At 40.2% G+C, this 17422-nt stretch overlaps 3 protein-coding genes across 4 annotated transcripts; 1 reads left to right on the top strand and 2 right to left on the bottom strand.

Moving 5' to 3' along the window:
- The first annotated feature begins 191 nt into the window (after positions 1-191).
- LOC311495466 (uncharacterized protein) lies at positions 192-5170 on the top strand. 2 transcript variants are annotated; one of them, XM_084554914.1, is made up of 3 exons: positions 192-405; positions 1650-1715; positions 2390-5170. In XM_084554914.1, exons 2-3 carry the CDS (start codon positions 1698-1700, stop codon positions 3509-3511), a joined length of 1140 nt encoding a protein of 379 aa, XP_084411040.1. In that variant the 5' UTR covers positions 192-405; positions 1650-1697; the 3' UTR covers positions 3512-5170. The 2 variants fall into 2 exon arrangements, with proteins under 2 accessions (XP_084411040.1, XP_084411041.1); XM_084554915.1 differs by lacking the exon at positions 192-405 and having other exon boundaries at positions 1619-1715.
- Positions 5171-5637: 467 nt separating this feature from the next.
- On the bottom strand, positions 5638-10385 carry saraf (store-operated calcium entry-associated regulatory factor). Its single transcript, XM_084554879.1, has 7 exons — positions 10198-10385; positions 8216-8394; positions 7909-8101; positions 7544-7798; positions 7156-7336; positions 6905-7014; positions 5638-6369 (listed from the first exon to the last, which is right to left on the bottom strand). The coding sequence occupies exons 1-7, from the start codon at positions 10277-10279 to the stop codon at positions 6344-6346; spliced, it is 1026 nt and encodes a 341-aa protein (XP_084411005.1). The 5' UTR covers positions 10280-10385; the 3' UTR covers positions 5638-6343.
- A 965-nt stretch (positions 10386-11350) lies between these two features.
- Positions 11351-15700, bottom strand: spcs3 (signal peptidase complex subunit 3). Its single transcript, XM_084554868.1, has 5 exons — positions 15431-15700; positions 13645-13718; positions 12737-12813; positions 12141-12256; positions 11351-11584 (listed from the first exon to the last, which is right to left on the bottom strand). Exons 1-5 carry the CDS (start codon positions 15571-15573, stop codon positions 11452-11454), a joined length of 543 nt encoding a protein of 180 aa, XP_084410994.1. The 5' UTR covers positions 15574-15700; the 3' UTR covers positions 11351-11451.
- Positions 15701-17422: the final 1722 nt, after the last annotated feature.

The following is a 17422-nucleotide window of genomic DNA, read 5'->3' as shown; positions in this document are numbered from 1 at the left end:
TTCATTTATTATCTTGTGAATAAATGAATTTGAATATATAAGCTGGTCTGCTCAGTGTTGCACAGAGGTGAATGTTTCCAACCTTTATACTATAGATTGGTAATTCTGATTATAGTTTTGATCTATCTATCTATCTATCTATCTATCTGTCTATCTGTCTATCTATAAAACAGAGAAATCATTTTCAAATAATCTAATTTAGATAAAAGTTTGTGGATTTTGCTTGATTTCTCCCCGTTGAGTGGTTCACTCACCGCTCCTCTCCAGTTGGTGGCGGTAATGCGCCTCTGAACCGGTTTACCAGCCTCCATTAAAAACTAAAGAATGAGAGTACGAAGATGGTTGCATATACGTGGTAATGTTGCCAAAAAAAATACCGGAGGAGAGAGTGTGGAGAAGAAAATGGTAACTGTTCTGCTTTGTGTTCCTGTTTGTGCATGTCAGTGTTAGTGGTTGCTGAAAGCAGCGTGACAGTGCTGCGCTCTTCCAGAGGATCCCGGCTAACTTGAGCTAGCTCAGAGGTGTTTAGTTAGCCGTCTGCCACATAATAAGCTCTGTTGTTGATTAATGGGACGAAATGAAATGTGTGTTTACAGTCTGTCACTGCAGCATCTTGTTGGTCTGCACTATGAATCGACTGTCTTGGTTTCCTGTGTGCAGGACACGTTGCGTTATTTTTGCTGCAATGTCAATTAGACCAATTATGTAATTTGTCATTATGGCTGTGCTCTAACTGAACAAATCCTGTCACGTCCTATTTAGTGGATGCATCGTTCAATGGCTGTGTGCCATTTACTGTAAGTGCAACCCGTTCACTTTGCATCAGTGCTTTCTTCTGACAGACTCATTTGACAACACTTCTGCAGTCCTTTAAATAATAGCACTAATAGTCTTGATATGAATGCTTTGGGTTGCAGCCAAGTTGTAAATAAACACGCGAGACTTTGTAAGTAGCAGCAACTTGGACAACATTTTGCTGGCATAACTTTCTTGAGTTGATGATAGCTAGTGGGTCATCTAATAAAAGTACCACCACAACAGCCGCCTTTTTGTCCTAACTGTGGCCATCCTGTAACCATTTTAAAGCCAAAACTGTAGTGAGAAGTATTTTCCCCTAAAATCGCCCCAAACTCTTAACTCTACTTAGAATTTACTATTGGGATTTTTCCTAAACTACCAGCCTGTGAAAAACTCAACATGATAAGTCATCCCTTCTACAAAATGAAGTAGTTTTGGCATTTCATTAGTTACCTTCTCGTTGCCTGATGGGCCTAGATGTTACAGTCCTTCGTGAGTTCAGCACAGTGCTTATCATGAGGGGGGTTGGAAAAATCTCCTACTACAATTCAGCACAAGTGCTCACTTCTAGCAGCCTCTATAATGATCATACAGTAGATTTAACATCCTTCCTTATATTTTCAATTTTATAGTGGCATAGTTAAAGTACCTGCAGGGAGTTTTTCCTTGCCACCGTTGCCTTCAGGCTTGCTCTGGGGGTTTCAGGCCGGGTTTTTGTAAAGCGTCTTGAGACGATTTGTATTGTTATTGACGCTATATAAATAAAATTGAATTGAATTGAATTAACTAAGGGCTTGCAGTACTGTTGTGTATGTTTTTGTTCTGAACAATTTGTCTTTATTTCATGACAGAATGAAAAGCGTTCAGGGGATATTCCTTTTTACCATTAAGCCAAGAAAATGAGTTCTTCAGAAGAGGTGAGATCCAGAAGGAATTAATGTGATCTACGAAATTGTCGTGACCATGGCCATTACACACTAGCCAGATAAGTGGACCACCGCAATAAATGACACCAGTACCTGAATTTAACAATCTAGACAAGACTTCACTAGCAGAATATCTGAGGACTTACCATAAGATAAAGCCTCAAAGGCAGAAAGGCCAGGCAGCATACAAAAAGCAACTGGTACAGCTTTGATACAAAGCTTTATGCACTGAGGAATCACTCTCTTAAAGTGATAGAAAAATAAAAATAGAGGCACATACATTTAGCTCCCAAGTGGTTCTTTCTATAGGCAGAGGTAGGTAGGGGTGCCATGAGTAGTCCCCGTTATCATTGATGTTGATCCTGAAAATGTGTCAATACCAGAACATACTGTCCATTGTCATTGACTAGTATGCATATAACATGACTGCCACCAGCAGTTTATGACATACAGTTTGTCTTTTCACTAGCGAGAGAAATTTGGCACTTTTAATGTAGCATCTATCATTTTATTCCCATTTGAACTTCTAAAGCAGAGCCTTAAGTAACTGCCTCAAACATTACAGTCCAGGTTGAATTTTACTTGTATCTAGCTAATGTTTTGTAGTATTTAATCAAGTCCTGACCTTCATCTCATTTCTTTTCTGTTTTTTTTTTTTTTTCCAGTTGAAATCTACAGACGTGGACAGAAACAAACATCATCAGTGTAAGGAGTGTGGGAAATCTTTCAGTCGAATTTGTAGTCTAAGAAGACATGAACGAAATCACCGCGCAAAGACAATTTACCACTGTGAACATTGTGGCAGTAATTTCAGCCACTTAAACGCTTACAAGCTACATATGTATACCCATCCTGAAGTGACACCATACTGCTGTGACAAGTGTGGAAGGGAATTTAGTGACCAGAGTTCATACAGAAAACACCTTCGTGATCACACTGGTCCTTACCAGTGTGACCACTGTGAAAAAAGTTTCAGTTACTTCAGTATTTACAAAATACACATGCGTGTCCACACAAAAGAAAAACCATACTGTTGTGACCAATGTCCAAAGAGTTTTAGTTTTTTAAGCTCATACAAACGCCACCGGCTTAGCCACAGTGGAGAGAAGCCGTACCAGTGTGACTTTTGTGGCAAGAGTTTCACTCAGTCAGGGCATTTCAGTCTTCATCTGCGGAATCACACTGGCGAAAAACCATACGAGTGTGACCAATGTGAAAAGAGCTTTAGTGACTTAAGTAGTTACAAGATACACTTGCGTGTCCACACAGGGGAGAAACCTTACTGTTGTGACCAGTGTGGAAGGAGTTTCTCTCAGTTGGGTAATTACAAATCACATTTGCGCATTCACACGGGAGAAAAACCATTCCAATGTGAAATATGCAAGAAAAGCTTCTCTATTTCAAAAACGTACAAACAACATGTGCGCACCCACACTGGTGAGAAGCCATTCAAATGTAACGAGTGCGGGAAAAGTTTTGGTCGTTTAAGCAACTATATGCGCCACCTTCGTATCCACACTGGAGAGCAACCATTCAGCTGTGACCAGTGTGATAAATGTTTTAACAGTTCGTACAGTTATACCCGCCACCTGCGTGTTCACACGGGAGAGAAACCATACTGGTGTTCTCAGTGCAAGCGACTTTTCACTCGCTCGCAGTCCCTGAAGAATCACCGTTGCATTGAAACAGTCGAAGAGAGTTTGACTGTGTGTAACAAAGCACAGGTTAACCACTCATCAACAGAACCAACAAATAACAATAAAGTAGAATTACGTACAATAGTGTAGCTGAGTGAGATGTTGATAACAGTTCCGTGGCTTAGAGGAATAACATATCAGGATTTGGATGGATGAAGATGTTAGAATGGGTAGAATCAATTCTTTGTTGCCATTTGTCTGTTCTGGACAATGAGAAATTTTCATTTTTTTAATCTGTATTAAGAATTGTATAATATGCCAAAGAATGTAATCCCAGCAACAAACAAAAGCCTTACTAGGGATCAATCTGTTGGTCATACCAAGAACGGCACTGTGGCAGACATTCATGCACACAACGGGGAACCAGTATTGTCTTTATTGGCCCACATGTTTCATATTAGTCAGAGAATGTCAGTGATCTTGCTCGTTCCTTGGTTTGATCTGTATCTGACTGAAAATGTAGGGTTCTCTGCAGAATAAATTGTGGTGTTTTGCTGGTTAAGGAAGACATTCATTTTAACCTCAGTCATGCCTGTATGTAGATATGGACATTTGTATGATGAGGTTTTGAGGTATCCACTTTTAACAGCTGCTGCCCCAAGTGGCTCACAGCACTGCAAAACATACATTGAAAAAACAACAACTCAGCAGCAGTGTGTCACACCTTACTATTTTAAAACTCTACAATGTATCTGTCATATTGTACTACCCACTGCATGTCTGATTTGTTAATCTTGCTAATCTTATCTCGTCTTCCTATCCCATATGTGCGGGATAGTCATTCAACTCCTGCTTTCTGTACCTTGAACAGGCACTGAGCACTTGAACACATCATCCCGTTTATAGGTGAAGCTTGTTTTTGTGCATGGGAGCATGTGGTTCACAGCAGAAAGCATAGATAGTCAAGACGGACATTATACCATCAACATTACATATCTAACACCTTACAGTGAAGATTCCGTGTCTAGAATATATTGGAACATCTCACAGACATGAAGAAATATAGCCGTGTTTCCAAGTAAAATTTGAAGTATACATTTAAAAAGAAAATGCAAATTAGGTACATTCCCATTAACTGGCCTCAATCAATTCAACTTGGCTGTGTTGTGTTGTCAGAAGGTGGCATTAAAATGGTTCATTCATGTCAGCTTGTACTGGTCATGTGTCACCGTATTTCATATGTATGCAGTTGTTAACAAAATAATGTAGTTAACAAAGTAAAGGCCCAAAATGCAAGATAATCTCACAACTGGAAAAACTTTGAATCCGCGCATCAGTGACAACAAATCAAATCGCCCCAGGAACTTATTTGAAAAACCAAGAGTGGCATCTTTGATTCTAGATTCTCTCTCTATAACCGTTTACTTAAATTAACAATTACAACTGTGCACTACAAATATGACTGCATTGTATTTTGTCTATGGTATTATTATGTATCCTCTTGCAGGATGAAACATTCAGTTTTTGATTGAATATATGAACGTAAAGAAGATATCTCCATAATAAAGCTAGTACACCGTCTCCGTTGCTGTGTCAGTTTATCAGTTTTCTAACAGTTTTCGACAGTTGTTCATCCGATCTGCTTCACATGAAACAGGCTGCAAATAAGTGTCCAGTTTGAAGTTTGCATGAGCAGCATGTAAGTTGTTTCTTTACGGAAAACTTTGTCACCATTCAATGAAGGGTTAAGGCAGACCAACCTGTAGCATAGGCTTTATCAAAATTATAGCTGGGCGCCACACAGGAGAGTAAACTATTTTGTCAACCTTTGAATTTCAAAATTAGGGGGATTCATATTTAATGACGTTAGCCTGGTTTAATAGGTACCTGACTCCTGGGATTTCACCAGTAACTTTCTCCCAGTACAGTTAGTAGTATCCAGCTGATTTTGGTTATAGTTCTTTATTTTCTTTGAAATAAGCAATTGATTAATTTCCTTTTAAATGTATGGTTTCCAAAAACTACATTTACTCTTAACTAAAGTTTTTTTTTGTTACTCTCACTTCTCTGCTCTCCTTCCTGCTGCTCTGGTTGATCGAGAGATGTAAGACAAAAAAAATAAAAGTAGTTTTTAATTCCAGCAGATCATTCCATTGTCACAAAATACAAAGGTGATATTTTGTTTGGTACTTTGACCACCCAGACTGCTCTCACTATTGTAGCTTATCATGCAGCAGCAAACTGGAGCAGCCAGCCACAACAACTACCACAACTTTACTTACAAAATAAAATTCAAAACCACCCAAGTGGGCGTTTCGAAAGAGTGGAAACCACCTGCTCTGGCAACATTGATCACACCACCGCTGAGACATAAACATTGTCTGGCTCCATTACCTTCAAGATTGACATCACACACCGTTTTAAATCTACTTTTTATTTGCAGATTGTATAACACACACACGTCACCATTACTGATAATAATTTCTCTTCAATAAAAAACATTTTTAATAAAAAAAGGGGGAAGCTGAGTTAGAGCTCTCTAATGTGTATTTCTACAGTTTACGTAAGTGCTTATTCAATATGTAAAATCTGTGCCTACAGAGAATCATGGCCTGACCCTGCAGTCTTTCTCAGGTATAGAAAGCTTTAAAGCTTCCTTCGGCTCACTGATTAGGTTTTGCACTTTACACTTCTGGTTCAGTCTCACTCTCAGTTGCACCATGTTATCGTGCATTCAGGTGCTTTACAGCTGCCACCGTTGAGCTGGCACGTTGTTTCGCTTAGCATGATAAAAAGAGAGGGTCAGAAAAGTTGAGATGGAGACAAACAGGAGAAAGAAAAAGCGATACAGTAGCACAGCTGTAGCTTCAAATGTTGCACATTCCCGCTGACAGCCAACAAAAAGCTCAGTGGTTATTAGTGCACTCCTTTAAAATCGGTCTGAGGCATCCATTGTGCAGAATGAGTTCACTTCCGCAGCGTCTATCTCCTCTTGGTGCCACCAAAACCTGACAACCAGACAAACCGATATTAGTCAGCGAAACGTACCTACAATGTACGTATTTGACATATATTTAACAACTCTTTTCCACAAACCCACACAATTCATACTGAAGGGATAAATAACAGGACTTATCTTGTAATTATGATTACGACAGTCTCAACATAACAATACCCTGATCTTTACTGGTGGTGACTCTCACACTGTTTGGTCGTGGATATTAACAGATATGTTTGTACTGACTCCAGAAACCAAGAAGTGATATTTTGTTCAACTGAGTGTGCACATAGAAATCTTGAAATTTAAAGTACTCTTCAGCCAAATGTTGACACCATATCAAACCTTGAAACAACCCTCATATAATAATACACCTATGGATATCCATAATAACAGTATAGTACTCCTATAGTACAGCCCTATGGTAGAGCAATTTCTGTTTCCATATGCTAGTTTCTATGGTTTCACAGGACTGACTGTTGCATCACCCAACTCTAACTATTGCAACATGTCTCATAACACCGCTCTGTTAGCAGTCCAGCTACCTGAAGCAGTTCGTGTCCCAGAGGAGGGGGAGGAGGAGGAGGAGGAGGAGGGGTAATCTCTAGGTCTGTTGTCAGAGAAGCCGGAGTAGTTGTAGTTGTTGGGCTGGTTTCTGTAAAACAAAACGCAAGCGCAAATAAATTGAAGGCTCGGAGTGAAATGGATGGCTGAGAAATGTCGGGATGTCTAGTACGAGTCTGAATTCTCTCATTTTCACTCATTTTCCCGTCTGTCCGTCCTCTCCTTTACTAACCTCTGACGACCAAAAAGATATCCCAGCACCCCTCCTGTTCCCATGCCGGTCCAGAAGCCGCCACCTGTGCGGGGAGCAGTGCCGGGAGCAGTGCCGGGAGCAGTCCAGCCTCCAGGGTGACGCTGCCTGTGGGTGGTATAGTCACTGTGGAAACCATAGCCTGGGTTGGTTCCAGGGTAACCTGTGAAGAAAAACAGAAAAACAGATTTTGGAAAGACAGTTGATATCTTATTTTGTACAACGGCAAGACAAGCTAGATGTGTCTCGAAGGTCCTTCCCAACAAGAGGATGTATTCATTTGAGAACAACTCTATTATAGTTATGTTCTTTCAGTGGACACCCACTTGTACATTATATAATCTATACTGTATCACCGTGCATAACCTACCTGCGTAGTCAGGTTTGAATCCTGGAGGGGGTGGTTCTGAATAGGGATTCCCAGCTGGTCCACCAGCTTGCTCACTCTGGAATGTGTTCCCACTGAGGAACATCTTGTAAACCATATATGCGATGAATAGAAGTAGACCAACAACTAGCAGGCTTCCTGAGTCATTGCTGCTTGAGGGGTGCGAGCTCTGGCGATGACTCTGTTGCCCACTGCCAGAGAAACTTCTGAAGAAACTGGAGGCATATTTCCCGAAACCTGAGACAAAAGAGCAATACTGACATTTTCAAATATCCAGTTCTTCTGAGAAGAGGAACAAATTTAACATCTATCATCAATCCTCATTATCTCCTTCATCTTCTTCCTACCTCCAAATCCTCCGCTTTGAGAGCCCCAGCTGCCTTGGCCCCTCCTCTGGCCCTCTTCAGTCAGTTCCAGTGTGTACTCCAGTCCACAGGAGCCCTTCAGTATGTTGGAATCATCAGGGTGGCTGTAGCCCTCGCAGCTCACCTCAATGCGACCAAATCGGTACTTGTTGTCCATATCAGTCTTGCACTCCCACTGAGGAGAATTATTAGGTTTACTCTATAATAATTGACCTCACAATGTGAAATACCTTCAGATGTTACACTACATTATTAAAACTGAACTGCACGGCGGCACCTCCCTTCTTACCTGTACATCTATCCCATCCCAGCCTCTGTTCAGACACTGGACCACCTCTGGGACAAAGGCCTGGCAGCCCGCTGAGCCTCCAACACACTTCAGCTGAGGAACTGGGCTGGAGCGCCTCGCTGTGGTGTAGCGATTCTTATACAGTGTTAACGCCTGGACGTTCTGTAACAGTACACCACCTGCAGTGTGAAGAAGAGAGTAAGTTGGTTACCATAATAACATGAAGAATAAACTTTACAAACACGTGAGGGCCTGTGCACAATTTTTTTTTTTTACAAAATTTTAATATGTTATATATTTGGATGTATAGAGGATGTATTTGAGGTTGATTCAGATTCAGAAAACTTTATTTGTCCCCAGGGGCCAATTTAAGGCACAAGTGGATCACTGTGACTACATTGTTACAGTAATGTGTACACACACAATGTGTGCTGGGTCAAATTAAGGACCTACTCAGCTGACGTCCTCTTGCATATTCATTCATTCGAACACACTATTATAAATGAGCGCCAGAAAAGGAAAAAGCACTGTAAGTAATGACAGCTTTTTTAAATATTTTGTCCTTGCAGCTGTTAACTAACTAAATAACAAACAGTCTATGGATAATTAAAAATGCAAATGAAAAGTGATCACGTATTTTGAAGTAGCTATGTAAAGTTAAGAATAAGAATAATAAGAAAACCTTTATTTGTCCCACAACGGGGAAATTGCAGTTTGCAACAGCATGCATAGATGGCAGCTAGAATAGATAATAGATATATTGCACAGACTGGTGTTATTACACCATAAGGTGTAATAATATTGCACATATTAGGAGTGCTCGTTGTGGAGCCTAACAGCAGCAGGAAGGAAAGGCCTTCTGTATCTTTCCTTCACACATCGAGGGTGAAGCAGTCTGTCACTGAAGCTGCTCCTCAGTTCTATCAGGTCCCCATGCAGGGGGTGGGACTCATTGTCCACACATTGTCCACTCATTGCCCAGCAGTATTTCCTTAGTGATGACTGGTGTCTTTTCTTTGCCTTTATTTTTACAAGAGCCTTTTCTTTCACTGCTGCCAGCAACGAGTGCATCCCACAGATACTTGATCAGTTTGGGATCTGGTGAATTTGGAGGCCAGGTCAACACCTTGTGCTGTTTTTCATTTTTTTGAGTTGTTCTTAAACTGTTTGTGTGTGTGTGTGTGTGTCTGTGTCTGTGTCAGGCTGCATCCTGACAATGTCATTGCTATGGGGTGGGGGTGCCTGGTCTGGTCTAGGTGGCTGGTACATGTCTAAGTAACATCCACATGAATGCCAGGTCTAAAAGTTCCCCAGCAGAACATTGGATTGTATTTACATTGTGTGACCATCCCAATCCTATGTACCAATCAGGCATATCATTATGACCACTGACAGGTGAACTGAATAGCATTGACTATCTTGTAATAAGACTTTCTGCTCCCTCACATGGTGCATTCACTGACATCGGGAACATGAACAGACACTCTCCAACCACAGCAACAATGTCAGCTGATAAAAAACAACGGAACTGAACATAAGCACATGAGCTTATCAAACCAGTCCGTTACAGTAATTACCAACTAACTAACTAACTGGCTGGTTTGTTCTTTCAGCGGGAGGTGTCAAACTGACCACACTGGTCTATTTATATCAACCTAGTACCAAATCAAGTGTATGTCATCTCAAGGCACCTTTAGTAGTAAAGTCAAGATATTTCGATAATACAGAGACAAACAGGAGATGCGTGCTTGATAATAAGTGAAAGTTAAAACTACATTTAAACAGAAACTATGGCAGAAACGCTATGGGTAGTTTGTTTGTTGTGAAAGCAACGACATAAATGAAATGTTCTTCTCCGCTTCAGTCTACAGTTTTAACTAGACACAATATGCTGTGATCGGAAGTCGGTGGTGGTGTCAGATACTGACAGTTGTTACCGCTGTCCACATCTTCTTAATCGAGCAATCGGAAACAACACCTACCGTCATCCCAACTATCGACGAGCCCCACCAACAAAAACTGCAACACAACAGCAACACACAGTTTCATGTCCTTTCTTTGCATTTCCGTGGTCCAGAACTCGGTGCTGTCAGCAATTAAGTTAAATCCTCAAAGTTGAACCGACCCGCTTAGCGTTAGGTTGTATCTGACAAGTAGCGAAACCACGGACGTATTTAACGAAGGGGGAGGGGAAACAAACCTAAACCTAAACACAAGAACGAATATCCGCTTCTGTGTTGCATCATGGGTTTCTACTTTCGCCGACCAATGGGAAACATGCACGAATGCAGCGTTACGGGTCAGGTGCTCGTAGTCATACTAGTGCAATATGTACGGTGTAGTTTTGATAGATGAGCTTTGGAACCACGTTTAAAGCCGTTATCGTAGGACTAGTAGCGGTCCGGACAACGTACAGAATAAATTACATATTAATATACAAACTCTATACGTCCCAGTGACATGCGGTTTGTAATATAATTTGCAAATTTTACTCTTTCAGAGTAGGATTTAGAAATATGTAACCAGTGGAATATAGCTTAAACACTAACTTATGTTACATATCTCATATCAGCATACTTTACGCACATGTAGGTAAAGTAGGCCACATATTTAACCAGGACGTTAAATCTATTAGCCTCATTCATACTCGTTCAATTCAAATATGAACAAAAAACAAACAAACAAAAAAAACATTTCAGACAAATAAAAAGGAATGAGACGACACAAAAGCTAAATTTAAAACCAAATCTTGACCTTCAATCATAATATTCATTTGTCAAAGCTTCATAACCTACTCATATGATTTGAGACATTTTTAATTATTATTCCAATTTCTGTTTTAAGTGAAACTCCCGTTTTCATCAGTCATATCTTTATACAGTCTATGTATGTTACAGATTCAAGCACGCGCCAATTGCACGAGCCCAACCGTTTACGAGACTGCGCAATGCGGTGTGAGGCTCAGCGCGTTGCTGCCTCAACTCGGAAATTCAGTGAATTCGACTATTAAAATGATCGAAAGCCCTGATATACTGGATATATGGGCTATGTTAAACTAGCTTTATTGAACAGGCATGAGGCCTTAAATATTTTACTTGCTATTTTTATAAAATCCCCACGAAGAAGACACAGATGTCCCAATCTCAACTTTTATTACAAACCAAATTTACAAAGAAACACCAGTGTCCAGTCTGTGTGTCTGTACTGTGTACAGTATGAGTTGAAATAAACTGAATCTAATAGCTCTTAGGAGTCTCGTATGTATCCGGGAAAGGGAGGCTGATGTGTCCGTTTCCGGCAACAAGGGGCAGGATTCCAGCATTGGGAACGACATTCCAGGAGAGAGTCAGAGTGATGTTCTTATTGGCCCTGGAGACAAGGAGGCAAGAGTCAGCGTTCACATCCCATAACACAGGAAAGTTTACAAAAATTTGCAATGGTAAATGTAAGATCTTGTAATAGGATTTGGAAAATGATAATAAAATCACCCAAATGTCTGGGATGTACACCGGATGCTTTGCTAAATAAACTCCCGAGCCCCTTTTATTGTTGTGACGTTGAATACTTCTTCTACTTATTATTATCATCGGATTAATCAACATAGAACTACAAAATAATTTCCATTCGGGAATATTTGAATATATTTGTGTGTGCATGTGTATGCTGGACATGTGATCTTTATTTTCCTGTAAAACATGAGGGTGTCATTGTGTATGTAGGCTGGTCTGTCATAACTAGGGTTGGAAACAGTTAGATGGCACAATTTTTGGTAATTTAAATAATAAATACAGGTTCTGATGAGTCTGGATCATGAATTGAAAGTCTGTTGGTAACAGTACATGAAATGTCGCCAGTAAATAAATGTAAGACTATGTTATATCCTGTGAAGTGACGGAAACCAACCAACAGTGATTGTGTGTCTAACCTGAGTCCATTCCCGTCATCAAAGAAGAAGTATTTGGACTTCATGTCTCGGAGTTTCAGTTTGGTGTTTTCTCCTCGAAGAACAATCTTATCCCACAGCACCACCTGGTTCAGAGACTTACACACACAAACACACAAGCATTATTTTCACTAGTCACTGACAGTTTACTTGGGTTAACAGAGAAACTGGTAAAAAAGATATGGACAAATATGATAAGAAATACTAAAACTACAATAACATTTGTTACTATATGTATTTGTCAGATTAATATATGCTAAAATATATTACATATTGCATTCAATTATTACACCCACATTCAGATGCCACATAAATAGATATACCTGTATAATCTAATGCAATCACAGGGTTGCTGGAGTCAGACAATTAAAAAAGAAAATTGTCTAAATCTGAATTATTGTATTCTCCAACTTTGCAAATGATTTTACAAATATCCAAAACAAAACACTGAAACCAATGGCAGCTGTACTAAACTGTAGAGTTTCTGTGGCAGGTGCACAGGGCGACAGGAAGACCTGGCATGCTCACATGTCCACTTCTTAATAAAAGGCTAATGTAAGTGTTAAACCATGACTTACATTGCTCTTTGTCGCATACTCAGCAGACAGATAAAGAAACAGCTGTTTAACGTTCCAGTCAAAAATTGGCTGCAAATGTGGGACGAGTTAAAGAATAACAAGAAAAAAGGCAGAACAGCAACAAGGAAGGAACATCTGTCACATCAGAACATTTTAGATTCAATTACATTTTCCTCTTTCTTGCATTTTTGTCTTCACTGATTAGTAAAACCTTTTGTGGCATTATTTGTAAAATAACCTGTACTTTACTTTCAGCGTCTGAAACTGAGACTCCACAGTACGGTATATATAGAGGGGTGACGGTGACCAGTTTAAAATTTTTGACCTGGCAAAGATCAAATTTGGATTGAAATATATTTTACACCTCAAGGTTTTGTATCTTAATCTTATGTTGTAATGTGTAGTGTTTACTTTGTTCAGTGATGTTGCTTATTAAACACTATACATCCATGTGGTGTGCATGTAACTACACGCCTTGTGTTTTGCTACTTGACTGAAAGTAACTGCCAACACTGTTGGAGCAGCAGGGCTACTCACAACAGTCTCATTAAATATATTGAACTGCTAAACTTTCTGGAGTTTGGAGTTAACTTCCTGATTCAGATTCAGCAACCTTTACGGATTTCACGATGTAATTCTTTTGCAGCATCCTCCGTCTACAATCACACTGCATACAATAACTTACATGTACAACAATGGGGGCCTGAAGGCATCACCGTGAAGACATAACAGAACATCATCAGGCTGGCTGATATTAATCTATTTTACCTGACTCTCCCAAAGGGAACACGAGTCTCTCTGTTACAAACAATAGACCTTATATTATCTTCAAAACAAGGGTAACCTGAAATACTGCCATCTACAGCTACTGAACACCACGGTGTACTGTGCACACGTGTAAAGGATATCAACTGCAACGTCAAAGTTGACGAAACCCAGATCACTGCGTTCCCTGGGTCCTGTGAAGTCATCAACGTTCTTCCTGTTAAAGACAGACGAGAGACAAGAAAAGTCAGGTAAAGAAAGAAACAGGAGGAAGTGACACAAGACGCAGAGCAAGGCAAGACACAATGTACAGCCATGGCCAGTCTGCTGCATCAGTTTTTATGATGGAAGGGTTTGAATATATTGTACTATACTCCAGAATGATATAAAGAGCGATGAGTTTAATTGCAATTAATTGCTAAGTCCCTCTTTGCCATGGAAATGAACTTGATCTCCAAAAAAAAAATAATAATAAAATAAACATTTCCACTACATTTCAGCCCTGCCACAAAAGGACAAGCTGACATCATGTGATTGTCTCGTGAACACAGGTGAGCGCTGAAACACGTGTAAGAGTACTGCTGCCAGTAAGACTGCACCTAAATCAACCATTCGTTGGATCATCAAGATTGAACTTCAAGGAGAGAGGTTCAATTGATGCGAGGAAGACTCCAGGGCGCCCAAGAAAGTCCAGCAGGTGCCAGGACCATCTTCTAAAGTTGATTCTGCTACAGGACCGGGGCACCACCATTGCAGAGCTCGCTCGGGAATGGTAGAAGTCAGGTGAGTGTGCATCTGCATGCACAGTACGGCGAAGACTTTTGGAGCAAAAGGTGAGCGCTACCATCAGCCCTGTGTCACGCCAACAGTAAAGCATCTTGAGATCATTCAGGTGCAGGGTTGCTTCTTGGCCAAGGGAGTGGGCTCATTCACAAATAAAAAAAGAACACAGCTATGACTAAAAAATGGTACCAAAACATCCTCTGAGATCAACTTCTTACAACCACACAAGAACAGCTTGTACGCCTTTTCCGACATGATGGAGCACCTTGCCATAAGGCAAAACAGATAAGTGAGAGGCTCGGGGAACAAAATCTGGAAATTTTGGGTCCATGGCCAGGAAACGCCCCAGACCTTAATCCCACAGAGAACTTGCAGTCAGTCCTCAAGTGGCGAGTGGGAAAACCCAAACCCACACATTCTGACAAACTACAAGTACTGATTGTTCAAGAATGGGCTGCCATCAGTCAGGATGTGGCCCAGAAGCTGACTGACAGCAAGCCAGGGTGAATTGCAGAGATCTTGAAAAAGAAGGGTCAACACTTCAAACATCGATGCAAAACTCAATGAAATTGACAACACGAAGCCTTTGACACGTATGAAACACTAGTAATCATACTTCACCATACCACACTAACATCTGACAAGAAGGTCGATAAGTGAAAGAAATACCACATGCTTAATACTTCATGGTTGGTCTATGGCTTTGCATCATGTGCACTTTTTGGTATTTCAAAATCTGCGCTAGTAGGGAGCAATGTACACATTTCATTACTTTTAACAAAACACGTTGTGCCAGTAAATGTATTAATAAGCTCTCAGGTGTAATAGCAAAGGAGTTTCTGCATCTACATCTGAATCTGTATTTCATGAACTGACCTGAGTAAACTTGCATATAGTCAATAAATAAATCAAAGGTTGCACAAACCACAGTTTAAGCTACAGTAGATATTAAACTGCGTGATTTCACCACGCACAGTTTGTACCACCAATAGTCGTTGCTCAGTATCGGTCTGCATTGTAATGTTAAGGCTGTTACTGCGTATTAAAGTATTAAACGCATTAAACTGGCACCCTGCAATGTTAACACACTGGTAAATCGCTTTATGCTAACAGCTGTTACGGATGATGATCGACGTTGAAGCTTACAGCATGACTTTGGAGACGTGGATGTCCACGGGAACCCTTCTGTCTTTGAATGCTGTGGTGATGAAGCAGCCAAACGTTAGGGCCGCCATGACGCTCAGAGAGAAAGCGAACAAAGAGTTAGCTCTCGACAAAACCGTATTCATCTTCAGGTGATAGCACAAGCTCCAGGAATGATGAGAATATCAGCAGTAACAGTAATAACAGATATATCGCACAGACAGTATGCGGATGCTAAAGGCAAAACGGAAATGTAAAGTTTGGCAGAAAAAAAACACACGCACTTCCCTTTCACGCTTTTCAAAATAAAACAAACCTCGATGCAACTTTGTAGATTATTAAGGATTGAAAGAATAACTTTTTAGTAAAATATTGGGCTTAAACTTACGGCGGACCACTCTCTATCCATCAACTCGTGTTTTCAACAAGGTGATAAAAAAGTAAGTTTTAAAGTAAAGTTTTAGAATATTTTACATTTGTATGTAGGCTACAAATATATTTAAGTACACACAAGAAAAGAGAAGATCGGTCTGTGATACTTATTGTTACTAGTTCGACAAAACTGTATCTATCCACTTGTTCTTCTTGTGCTTTCACAACTTCGCCTGGGAAAAGGATAAAATATTTACTTCCGTAAAGTACGGATGTAACATCGCTCACTTGACGCGAAAACCGGAACCGGAAGAAAATTCAAACAGGAGCGATGACAAGGCGGAAGTAGACATTTTTTTTCTTTCCCCCAGTAACTTTATTTAAAACACCTCTCTCTCTCTCTCTCGCTCTCTCTCTCTATCTCTATATATAATATTTAATTTCTCTGTCACTCCTCCACCTGTTACGAGAAGAAACAGTGAAGAAATAGTGACAGATGAAGCCTTCATTAAAGTACATAAAGTATGTACAAGATAAGATAAGATAGGATGTTTTATTGTCATAGCAGCATTGTAACAACAGTAGTATAAAGTAACTGTGTCACAGAATAATTAACAGTAGTACATTAGTACATCTCAACTCTGCTCCCATTCTACTTCTGGAAACTCTGGGAGCCACATCTGAACTAAGGTAATGCACAATAGCTCTGGAGGCCAAAGCTGTGGAAGAATTATAACATTGTACGTGATGATTAGATCATTTGTACAAAAAATAACTTGTATAAGATTTCGTTTTAAGTCAGAAGTAGAAAATTAAAGGTCCAGGCGTTTATAAGACATGTTTGGAGTTTGACTGACTGATTGGTTAAGATGAACCGACTTGAATTCGTCTGATAAATAAGACATTTAATCAGACTATATGGTTAATTCAATCCCAAAATGAAAATGAAAGTCTATTTTGTATATGGGACAAAACGCCTGCCATAACGTGCCCGTTTCCGGGGCAGGGATCTGCGTCTGCGACCAGATGGGAGCAGTTTAAAGAACGGGTAGAGGGGATGCCTGGGGTCATGTGTTATGGTGCGTGGTATGCATGTGACGGCTTTGTTGTTGAGATCTGAGATGTTGGGCATGAGGAGGACAATGATGGTGTGTAATGTGAATGAATTTGTTCCTACTGGATGGAGTTAACATGATGAAGAAACAACGGGAACAATAGAGGAGAATGGGTTGAATTATAATTTTGTAAAGCAACAACAGAAGGTCGGGCGAAACAGAAAGCAGAATCTCTGTTGGCAGCATCTGTGGATATCACAGGTGTGTTGTTCAAAGATAAGTAAATTGTCCAGGGTGAGTCTAGGATACCTGAAGCAGTCCACTGTCTCAACATTTTCATTATTGATACATGCAGGGTGGCGGGTGGGGTTGTGGGCTGTGCTGTGTGTCGTGGAGCTGTTACTGACCAGTTCATGCTATAGGACATTAAGAAAAAAATAAATAAATAAACATTATTAGAAGATTATGAATGAATCTCCATTATTTTTTAATTGAACTTGAGATCCAGACCAACACTTTGCTGTTGAATGTGTGTTGCCAGGGTCAATACACCCTGCCGTTATTTAGA

Source organism: Chelon labrosus (assembly GCF_963514085.1).
Source record: "Chelon labrosus genome assembly, chromosome: 2".
Taxonomy (NCBI): Eukaryota; Metazoa; Chordata; class Actinopteri; order Mugiliformes; family Mugilidae; genus Chelon; species Chelon labrosus.
The sequence above is the reverse complement of the archived record's forward strand: the minus strand, read 5'-3'. Positions and strand labels throughout refer to the sequence as shown.